The following is a 12039-nucleotide window of genomic DNA, read 5'->3' on the forward strand; positions in this document are numbered from 1 at the left end:
TCCTCTATACGGTGCTGTGTGTTTGGTCTCTCCACACCCCATGTTCCTTACAGATCTTCTTTGTTTCCAGGACTAATCACCATTAAGGAGTCTCACGACATAGAAGCCAGGCTTAATGAAGTAGAGAAGCTCCTTAAGAATATTATAAACATGCCTTGGAAGGTAAGTGGAGCAGATGCGAAGACTTACTGATGAAAAACGGGGCTACCACCTTATAGGTTGTGGTCTTAATAGCTGTGATACACTAGCTCTGTATTCTCAACTTCCCCATGGGTCATTTTCCTTGTTTGGTCTCTGGGCTTCTGATTCTTCCTGCTAAATAAATCCCTCATTCCATTCAGTTGCATCCATTCTTGGAATTTATGGAAATCCGTAAAAGGTAATAGGTGAATAGCATTTTTTCATGTGAAACTCAATCCATTGGGCAGCCTGCACTGGGGAAGGGCTGTAGCCTAATGGTAGCGCCTGTGAGGAGAACCTGAGCTTACAGGGTTAAATAGCTCAGAGTGTACGTCCTGCCTACTGTGGGGTGGGGAGAGATTCTGTGTCACTTCCGAGAGTCTCAGCCCTTTGTCTCAGCGCCATCTGCTTTCCATGCAGAAGGTCCCAAGTTCAGTCCCCGGTCTCTCCAGAAAACCACTGCCAGCGGATGTAGACCACCATGAACTTGGTGGACCAGTGGTCTGATTCAGTCCAACACTGAATCAAACAGCCACTGCAATGATTGCCCATTGAAATCACTACCATTGCAATTTGAGAGAGACGCTTGGGCGTTGCTTGCTTAACGCTAGCGGTTGTTATGTGCGCATACTGTGTGGGAGAGTTTATTCCACCTTTTCGTCACCACTAACAAATGCAGAAACAAATCCATCAACCATATGCTGAGAAATGTCATAGATTTACAGCTGACACAGAAGCAGGGCTGTCATGGGAATGGGGCCTATCTTCCCTCCCTCTTCATAAAAGGATTTGACCAACAGGAGTGACAGGATGTATCCAGTATTGTGCATAGCTCATGGGGGGTGTAGGCTGGGTACCATTTATCCTGCCTCCAGTGCTCTCATCGCACTAGCATTGGAAGCCACAAACTCATGACAGTAGCCACAATCCACATCTATCCAGGAGCTTCTTGGGGAAAACTACTGTTGGATGCGTTTTCTCTCAAATCAGCTTCCATCCATTTTGAAAACTTTCTAAAGCTGGGCACGGTATGGAGAAAAGTGGATAGCAGAAAGTTTTTCTCCCTCTCTCATGACACCAGAACCCATGGACAACCCATAGGACTGAATTTTGGAAGATCTAGGACAGGCATAGGCAACCTCGGCCCTCCAGATGTTTTGGGACTACAACTCCCATCATCCCTGACCACTGGTCCTGTTAGCTAGGGATGATGGGAGTTGTAGTCCCAAAACATCTGGAGGGCCGAGTTTGCCTATGCCTGATCTAGGACCATGGGACTTGGTCCTATAGGAGGCAGTTAAGGCCACCAACTTGGATTAAAAGTGGATTAGACATGGAGGATAAAGTTATGGATGCCTACCAACCACCGTCAGAGGCAGTAATGCTTCTGAATATCAGTTGCTGGAGGGGGGAGGGGGAGAATGCTTTTGTGTTCATGTTCTGCTCCCTGGTGTCCCACAAACATCTAGTTGGGCACTGAGAACAGGATGCTAATCTAGATGGACCATTGATGTGACCCAGCAGGCTTTTCTTATATTCTTCTCTCTAGTGGCAGCAAATAAGTAGGTGGCAAGCCCAGAGGGGATTCTGGACCCTTCATCTGTGTGTTGCCTTTGTGGTTAAAACCAGATCCCACTCTTGCGCTTCCTATATTATTGGGGCAATTCATGTTTAAACACGCATGGCCCCCATTATTGTGTCTTGCTGACCCTGACATTTGCGGCCCCAAGCTTAGAATGTGCTCCTTCAGTAAATAAAGGCAACCACGAAAATGAACTCTCAGATGAGATTTTCCCCCGTTCCTGAGCTCTTGTAATTATAATTTTCTTTTTTATCCTTTTTCTCTAGTACTCCAGATCAGAAGTCGTCCTCACCTTCTTCGAAAGATCTCCTTTAGATCAGGTGTTAAAAAACGACAATGTCCATAAAATTCAACCAAGCTTTCAAAGTCCAGTTAAAATATCAGGTAAGAGTTATCAACTTGCTTTAGTGACAATAGTTAATATGATTGTTTTACCCATCTTCATCCATATGGTTCAAAAGAGAGTCACTTCCACTCTATCCTCCCCCTTTCCTTTCCTAAGGCTTCTCAAAGGATTTTACTCCAAAAATGAGAATTGCTTCATTGTTTCCCCATGCCTTCTAATTTTCTTTGAAACTGGATGCTACTGGAGACATGGTAATTGACAAGATGATCTGGGCTGCTGTGATAATTCTTAAGTAACTATTCTTCAGTAGCTATTATCTAAAGTGGTTAGGGGGTATAATCTAGTTTTTGTGTGTGCTGATCTTGGATAATACTGTTCAGGACAGTCACACAGGGAGCTGAACACATGTTGGAGTAACAGCAATTCCTCCCACCACTGTAAAATGCTTCCGAATGTTGTTAGATGCTTCCAAGGTCCCTTTCAACAATAACCAATGTGGCATCCTCCAGACTTTGGACTCCAGATTGCAACAAGTCCAGCCAGCATGGCAGGAAGGGTGGGATTTGTAGTCCAACATCTGGATGGAACCACATTGCCTACACCAGCTTTCTATAATGGCTGTGTTTGGACATCATACTAAAGACTCCCTGGGACAGCTCAGTTGACAAAGCATGAGACTCTTCATCTCAGGGTCATGGAATTGAGCCCCGCATTGGGCAAAAGATTCCTTCATTACAGGGGACATGGATTAGATGACTCTCGTGGTCCTTTCAAACTCTCCAGTTCTCTGATTCTAAAGCACAATGTGAAGCTTTGTTTGATCCAGTCTTATACGTTTTAGCTCACTGAAGCAAAAATAATATAAAGAAGCAATGATTCTTCAACATCAGCTTCGTTGGACTGGTCATGTTGTGCAGATGCCTGATTATCGTCTTCCAAAGCGACTACTCCATTCCAAACTTAAAAGTGGAATGCGTAATGCCAGTGGTCAACAAAAGAGGTTTAAAGCCTCTCTCAAGGCAAATCTTTAAAAAATGTAGTATAAACACCGACAACTGGGAAACACTGGCCTGCGAGTGCTCCAGTTGGAGAACAGCCTTTACCAAAGGTGTCATGGGCTTTGAAGATGCTCAAACTCAGCACGAAAAGGAGGAACATGCTAAGAGGAAGGCACACTTGGCAAATCCACACCATGATCAACTCCCGCCCAGAAACCTATGTCCCCACTGTGGAAGGGCGTGTGGATCCAGAATTGGCCTCCACAGTCACTTATGGACTCACTGTTAAGACTGTGTTCATGGAAGACAAACTTACTCAGTTACGAGGGATCGCTGAAGAAGAGTCCTCATCAGTAGTTCATCTCATATTATTTCCCCATTTAATAAGGGTTGATCATTTCTGCAGAACATCTGCTGAATTAAACAATTAAACAACAACCGGAACAGCAAGAACAACAACAGAGAGATAGTAAATTAGGATTACAGTGAGGGGGATGGGGTGCCATTTTGTAGAGGATGTCCAGAATTGGCCTCCACAATCACTTACAGACTCACTGTTAAAACCGTGTTCATGGAAGACAATCTTATTTGACTACAAGTGATCGCCAAAGAAGAAGAAAAAGAGCTAACTGAAGCAAAAAACCATTTAAAGAAGGACTTGGAAAGAGGCAGAGGGGGCAGAGGTCTACTTCAGGCAGGAGAGAGGGAGATAGGCTCTGTATATTACCTCTCCTTTCCTTTGAAAGTTGACGTCCCATTCAGAAAGGCTGTGGCTCACTGGTGAAGCAACTGAGGTTTGATCCCTGGAATCTCCAGGTAGGGCTGGGGGCGGGGCACCCCTATCAGAGACCCTTGAGAGCAGCTGTCATTCAGTGTAGACAACACTGAGCTAGACGCACGGATGACTCAGTGTAAGGCAGCTTCCTATGTTCCTAGACTCTTGCAGGGTAAAATTACCCAGTGTTTTTGCTAGGCTGAATAATGTTAAAGCTAACTGCTAAGGTAGTATTTAACCTTGGAAGAGAAAAGCTGTAGTCTCAAGGATGCAAGGGGGGAAAAGCTAATGCTATTCTAGGCTGCATCAACAGAAGTCTAGTGCCACGATCAAGGGAAGCAATAATCCCACTCTATTCTGCCTTGGTCAGACCACATGTGGAATGCTGTGTGCTGTTCTGGGAGGCACAATATAAGAAGGATGTTGACAAGCTGCAATATGTGCAGAGGAGGGCAACCAAGATGATCAAGGGTCTGTAAGCCAACCCTGATGAGGAACGGTTGGGTATGTTTAGCCTGAATAAGAATTGTAGAGTTGAAAGGGGCCACAATGCTCATTTGATCCAACCCCCTGCAGTGCAGAAATCTTTTGCCCAACGTGGGGCTCAAACCCTGACATTAAGAGTCTCATGCTCTGTTGACTGGGTGATCCACAGGGAATGAGAGGAGATATGATAGCCATCTTCAAATATCTAAAGGCTGTCACGCAGAAGATGGGGCAAGCTTGCCCTGCTCTGGAGGGTAGGGTCCAAACCAATGGATTCAAAATCCAAGAAAGGCAATTCCAAGCTGTTTGACAGCGGAATGTGTTCTCTCATAAGGTGGTGGACTCTCCTTCCTTGGAGGTTTCTAAGCGGAGTTTGGATGGCCAGCATGGTGCACTTTGGTTGAGATTCCTGCATTGCAGGGGGTTAGACTGGAGACTCTTGAGAGTCCCATGGACTGCAAGAAGATCGAACCTATCCATTCTGAAGGAAATCAGCCCTGAGTGCTCACTGGAAGGACAGATCCTGAAGCTGAGGCTCCAATACTTTGGCCACCTCATGAGAAGAGAAGACTCCCTGGAAAAGACCCTGATGTTGGGAAAGATGGAGGGCACAAGGAGAAGGGGATGGCAGAGGACGAGATGGTTGGATAGTGTTCTTGAAGCTACCAGCATGAGTTTGACCAAACTGCGGGAGGCAGTGGAAGACAGGAGTGCCTGGCGTGCTCTGGTCCATAGGGTCACAAAGAGTCGGACACGACTAAACGACTAAACAACAACAACAGACTGGATGATGCTCACGGTCCCTTCTAATTCTACACTTCTATGATTCTGTGTGAGGAGAAAAGCAAAGCAAAATAATATCCTGGTCATATTTCACATTGGATCCTCTGCAGTTTTGTTTGTTGGCCATTTGTTATCATCCAAAGAAGATTGGAAAGGGGAGAGGGCGGACATATTTTGTATTCAATAAAGAAAAGCCTGTTCCCAAAACAGTCTCTCTCCAGATTAAAGAGGAAGGAAAGCATACCAGATGGTAAGAGGCTTGAGTCTGGAGTTTACGTCTCAGTCTGCAGTACAATCCTTTGTTGCAGAAGATGAGTCATACTTTAAGTGCACTTCCTGATGGGTTAGGAGAAGGAGGGCAGCAGAGACAGGGAACTGATAGAAAACTTAACAATAAATGTGCTTTTACTAAGCTCAGAATAGGCAGAAGAATCATCCTTCTGCTCAAGTGTTGTGTCTGAGTGAAGATAATGAGAATATGCTTAAAACCAAAAATAATAGACGGTGTAGTTTCATCTTGCACAACCAGGTTAGTGTGACAAAGTGAGCAAAATCTTTTAGAGGTTCCCAGAATAAAGTTTCTGGCTTTAAAATCCTGTACCTAATTACAGAAGTTCTCCATTATTTTTGCACAAAACACTGGCGTGTAAGGTACAAGAGCCCTTTCATTCTCTCTCCTCCCCCCTCTCTTTTCCTCCCATTGAAAATCTGTTACCAAAGGCTGTCATTTCTTGGCAAAATTCAGTTCAAGACAAACAGAATTGCAGCCTCCCACGCTAATTGAATACTGAGAAGTTTGCAATCCCCATCGTAACGGTTTCTGTCACAGTTGAGGAATCAAAAGTCAAATGTTTCTTGTTGTGCATATGCATCCCACTTCCAAGTGGGGAGATATTCCAAAGGTACAGTGCTCATCCAGGATTCAGTTTCTTTGGAAGAAGGTCACTGGAATTATTTACACACATTATATAGAATCATAGGATGGTAGAGTTGGAAGTTCCATGGACTGCAAGAAGATCAAACGCATCCATTCTTAAGGAAATTAGCCCTGAGTGCTCACTGGAAGGACAGATTGTGAAGCTGAGGCTCCAATACTTTGGCCACCTCATGAGAAGAGAAGACTCCCTGGAAAAGACCCTGATGTTGGGAAAGATTGAGGGCACAAGGAGAAGGGGACGACAGAGGACGAGATGGTTGGACAGTGTTCTCGAAGCTACCAGCATGAGTTTGACCAAACTGCGGGAGGCAGTGGAAGACAGAAGTGCCTGGCGTGCTCTGGTCCATGGGGTCACGAAGAGTCGGACACGACTAAACGACTAAACAACAACAACAACAGAGTTGGAAGGGAACCCAAGGATCATCTAGTCCAACTCCCAGCAATGCAGGAATATGCATCTGTCCCTTACGGGGATCGAACTTGCAACCTTGACTTTATCAACACCATGCTCTAACCAACTGAGCCAACCAGACTGACCCAAAGAAGATTGCAATGCCACATACAGCCAGCAGGAGTCAGTGTTCTCATGTAGTCGCCCACCCAACCTTTTGTTCTTGTTGATTCTGCTTAGCAAACAAAGCACTTCTGGGTCATTGCCACCAGAGCTATACACGGGAATAAGCGAGAGGTTCAACAGATCCCACTTATCAGTTCAATTTCTCGGTGGGGGGGCGGGGGGCAGCATTGTACCCTAAAGTATGCTTTCAACTCTCCAAGCTCAGTTTTGGGTGTCTGATTGGGCCTGTCCTGTGATTCAGTTTGGCCCAGTTGGTAATTTTAGACCATGGGCTTAATGATCTTATCGGGAGGTAGGGTTATTTAAATACCAATTGCTTCACTTATTTTAACTGTGGTCATACACCCCCTCAATTTTTTCCCTTGCAGACTCTTCAAGGATGTTTACATCACTGACATCTTACAGCTAGAAAGACCATAAGACGCTTTCTGTCTGAGAACAATTGGAATTTGTCAGTGATTTTTAAAGAGGCTGTTTATCCAAGAGATGGCCCATAAATTTCCTTTTGCTAAGGCTTAATCCATAAAGCAGAGATGCTTACAGTAAATTTGTATCGGTGTATTCCTTTGTGGGGGGAAATATTTATGTCTCCTTTTCCTCAAATAACGTTTGATTTGTGATCTCATTTGTTAGGTTGGCACACGTTTCTTTCTGGAATTAGTCTTCATATATTGACGTTTCCCCTTTTCCTTTCTTCTTCCATAGAAATCATGCGATCTAATGGGTTTTGTTTAGCCAACACTGAAACAATAGTCATTGATCACAGTATACCAAATGGGAAAGAAAAGCACTTAGATGTCGATTCGGCAGAACATCTGTAAGTATACATGGTATTTGAATGAATATTTCCACCCGTAAACATAAATGCCCATTCTCAACATCATATTTGTGTCATCCCAGGGTTGATCAAGAAAGAAAATGTTAGATGAAGATGTTTAATAATAATAAGAATAATAAATAATAATTTTTTATTTATATCCCACCCTCCCCAGCCGAAGCCGGCCTCAGAGCAGCTAACAACAATAAAATGATAAAACATTCTAAAATCACTTCATTATAAAATTAATTCCAATCAGATTAATGGTTTGATGAAATATATCGCCTCTTTCCCATGCCCCACCCCAAACAGGATCTAAGTTTGGGGTGAGAGTTTACCGTGGGTCAATGCCTCCCATACTACCAAGAGCAGCATAATCTGGAGGAAAAGTAGACTGGAGATACAAGTCTAAGAACTAATATTGAGGTGGAAGATGACAGGGAGGGAACAATATTAGGGCTAGACGATATATCGTCCAAAACTGGTTTGAAGTCCATATTGTGATAGCGGTTTCATAAATTTTGACCTGGCAATATATTGCGAATCATCATGTGTGTATCTGTGTGCTATGCAAAAATCACAAGGTGGGGAAAACTGTGAAGCCAGCCAATGCCTCTACAAAACTCCATTCTTATTTCAGACCTTGTGATATATCAGCAATACCATTAAATGGGGTACGCAAGGGTACGCAGTACTGGCACCTCTTTTTTGTTGTTGTTAAAAAGTGTGGGACTTACTGTAACAACTTCATGGTGAGTTCCGGCACCTATTTTTCAAGGAAAAAAGCACTGTACATCAGTATATAGCAATGTTTAGCTGATGATACAACATAATCTTGAAAACCAGCTCCATCCTTATTTCAGACATTGTGATATATCAGTATATCGTGATGTTTAGCTGGTGATATAGCACCATGTTGAAAACCAGGCATCACCCAGCCCTACTGTTTGCCTCTACATAGTTCCATCCTTGTTTCAGACATTGTGATATATCTATATATAGCGATGCTTAGCTGGTGCTATAGTGCAATATTGAAAAGCAGGTATCGCCCAGTGTTAGGCAATATGTTTTTCCATTCTACCAAGATTGGGTTGAATGTAAAAGGGTGAGGGAGGAATTGAATGGGGGCAGACATTGGAGAGGGAAGTCGAAGCAGAGCTAGGGCAGGTAGTGAGAGGAGACAGCATGGAGCAAGGAATGAAATTCCATGAAATTCTATACACCTTTACCTAGTTGAATATAATTTGGACACCCATTCCAGCAGCAGAGCTCTGAAACACCAGTCTTTATCCCATTACCACGGTAACATGATGAGGCTGAGCATCTGAAGGCTAGAATTTATTTGGACATTCATAAGAAATTTAGATTTACAAGCAATGAGTTGCTTGTAGATCCGAATCTCCTGTATAAATTAACATACAAAGTGGGACTCATTTGACTTAGCGTTTTCCATTATAATGTGTGGCAGAGAGTCATTACAGACTGAATGATCAGTCCAGCACAAGAGCACTCCTTTAGCTTTTATGTCAGCACAACTGCTCCCTTGCAGCAACAGATTCCAATTGTGTGAATGTTGTCTTTTCTTTGAATATATATATATTTATGTTGTGAACTTCCCTTCAATTGCTTGGGATTGTGTATTGAACCTTAAGAAAAACCCAACCCAATCATTCTGGTGAGTGGGCTATTGACACACACACACACACACACACACACACACACACACACACACAAAGAACACACACTCTTAATACAGCTACTATGAGTCAGGCAGGTGGTTATTATATTACTAATGCTGAATCACAGTTGCCATTAGTATAGTACTGAAAACACTCTTTTTCTTTTCTTTCTCCCCTCCACTGAAAATATTATTTTCTATGTTGCTTTAATGATAGGAGAAGAGCAACCAAACCAAAATTTTAAATGCTGTCTTCATAGGCAGCTATGTTGACAATCTTCACTGCAGAAGATCCCTAGGAAATTCTGTTCTGGCAGGTAACTGATGTGTCACCTCAAGTAGCGTTAATTAGCTGCAGATAACAGTATCTTCAAGAACTTAAATATTTGCAGTGTAAAAACTGAACTCTTCATACGTCAAGACAGAAGACAAGAGAAAGGAGGAGGAAAGAAAAGATTGAAAACCAAAATGATTACAATAAAATGGATCGGCAGTTGGTTTGCAGGCTAGATCTAGTGGTTCCAGTCTTCAGATCCTTGCACATAGCAGTGGCCTGTTTTGTCTTAACAGCATGCAAGGATCTTGTTGTGTACATAGCCTAATCTGAGTGGCCAGCTATTCCATAGGGATCTTGCAACACTTGTGCAATCATATTCCACACAGCTAAATCCTTCACTGGTACTCTTGCTCATACTAATGAATGTCAGGGGCAGAAGCAGTAGTCACACTGGATGAGCTTCAGTGGGGGCTTGAAGCAGGCAAACTTGCTTATGCACATAGAATACATAGTAGGGACGTGGGTGGTGCTGTGGTCTAAACCACTGAGCCTCTTAGGCTTGCTGGCCAGAAGGTTGGCGGTTCAAATCCCCGTGACGGGGTGAGCTCCCATTTCTCTGTCCCAGCTCCTGCCAACCTAGCAGTTTGACAGCACACCAGTGCAAGAAGATAAATAGGTACCGCTGTGGCGGGAAGGTAAACAGTGTTTCCGTGCGCTGCTCTGGTTTCCATCACGGTGTCCTGTTGTGCCAGAAGCTGTTTAGTCCTGGTGGCCACATGACCCGGAAAGCTGCCTGTGGACAAACGCCGGCTCCCTCGGCCTGAAAGTGAGATGAGCGCCACAACCCCATAGTTGCCTTTGACTGGACTTAACCGCCCAGGGGTCCTTTACCTTACCTTACCTATATAGTCTTGCTAGATGATTGAGGCTACAGGGGGAATTGGTTTAAATTTCAATTAAACAGGAAGCAGACAAATATTTCCAACATCCTTCAGAAGGAGGTGTTTCTGATTCAGTAGGTGGCACTCTCTCCTCTTGAGTTTTCATGCATGTGGAACATTAGATTGGCTTGATTGTTGCAGCCTTCTGGGTGTTTTAATCGCTGCAGTTATATTAGTTCAGAAGAATGGCTAAAGTGATCCAGCCATACTATAAAGTATTTATAGCTCAGCCCCTTCTCGTGCCTAGCAAGATGTTCTAAGAGTGTCTTGTTAGCCTCTAGAAGCAAGTCTTAGATTGCAAGGACCATGACACTGCGATGGCAAATGACCTAGCAAGAGAGAGGCAGGGAATGCAAACATCTTTCATCTAGTTTAGCTAAAATGTAAAGCTCATTTCATGGGACGTGGGTGGCGCTGTGGGTTAAACCACAGAGCCTTTTGGGCTTGCCCATCAGAAGGTTGGAGGTTCGAATCCCCGCCACGGGGTGAGCTCCCGTTGCTCGGTCCAGCTCCTGCCAACCTAGCAGTTCAAAAGCACGTCAAAGTGCAAGTAGATAAATAGGTACCGCTCTGGCGGGAAGGTAAACAGTGTTTCCGTGCACTGCTCTGGTTTGCCAGAAGCGGCTTAGTCATGCTGGCCACATGACCCAGAAGCTGTACGCCGGCTCCCTCGGCCAATAAAGTGAGATGAGCGCCGCAACCCCAGAGTCGGCCACGACTGGACCTAGGTCAGGGGTCCCTTTACCTTTACCTTTTAGAGCTCATTTGTTCATGTATAAAATGAGGTGTAGTTTCCTAGACACTGAATACAAGGTCATGTTTTCTGTGGCGGTTATTTTTCTCAAATAATGCCCACAAATGTTGCAAATTCACGAGGAAGAGATCATGTAAGGCCACCAACAACAGGCCTGAAGCACAACTGAACATTCTGTCCTCTCACCAGCTTAGGAGAAATGTGTGGCATTGCAGCCAATATTAACCTGGGCGTTTAGTGGAGTTTTCACATGATCTATTCGGAACAAGTGAACTTCAATTCAGGATACCACGTGACTGTCAACAACGTCTGTGGTTGCTTGAATTCAGCCTGAAATGAAGGCCAGTTCGTATAGTGCACAGAATGGAACTACACCAGGAATGAAGTGTTTGCTTCCAAATATGCCAACTCAGCTTACTACACTCCCATCAAGCCACTTTGGGTAGCTATGCACTTGTTTAAAGTAGAAGATGGGTGAGTTACGAGCCCCCAGTAGGTGGCCAGCCACATGCTTCGTCAGATGCCAAGCTCAGCCCAGATCCCATCAACATTTTCCATCCACATTAATTTTTAGTTGTGTTAACTGTAATTGGGCGACCTCACAGAAATCAAAATGGAAGAAACAGGAGATTTTTACCATCTTAGCTGTAGCTAAGAGGAGGGACTGTATTCAACCGAGTTCTGGCCAAGAGTTGACCCATTGAAAGTAATGAACCTTATTTTGCTGTGCCAATTAATGTCAATGGGCCTGCTTTGAGTAGGGCTAGCATTGAATATCAGCTTGGATTTCTTTCTGCACTGCTTGGTATGTGCTAAGTAAAAAGGCCTTTGGAGAAGCTGTCAAAGGCTCTGAGAGTGAAGAGGTGGGCATTCGTTGCAAAAACCATGGCCATAGCACTTTCCAGTTA

General features: G+C 44.1%; 1 protein-coding gene across 1 annotated transcript in view; it reads left to right on the forward strand.

The window, feature by feature from the left end:
- PXDC1 (PX domain containing 1) overlaps positions 1 to 12039 on the forward strand; it is a 34986-nt gene that overhangs the window by 20045 nt on the left and 2902 nt on the right. The window contains exons 2-4 of the mRNA XM_028737833.2: positions 71 to 162; positions 2029 to 2146; positions 7370 to 7481. Of these exons, the coding sequence (XP_028593666.1) occupies positions 71 to 162; positions 2029 to 2146; positions 7370 to 7481 (322 nt within the window). The remainder of the gene's footprint in view (positions 1 to 70; positions 163 to 2028; positions 2147 to 7369; positions 7482 to 12039) is intronic.

The sequence above is a fragment of the Podarcis muralis genome, chromosome 8 (assembly GCF_964188315.1).
Source record: "Podarcis muralis chromosome 8, rPodMur119.hap1.1, whole genome shotgun sequence".
Taxonomy (NCBI): Eukaryota; Metazoa; Chordata; class Lepidosauria; order Squamata; family Lacertidae; genus Podarcis; species Podarcis muralis.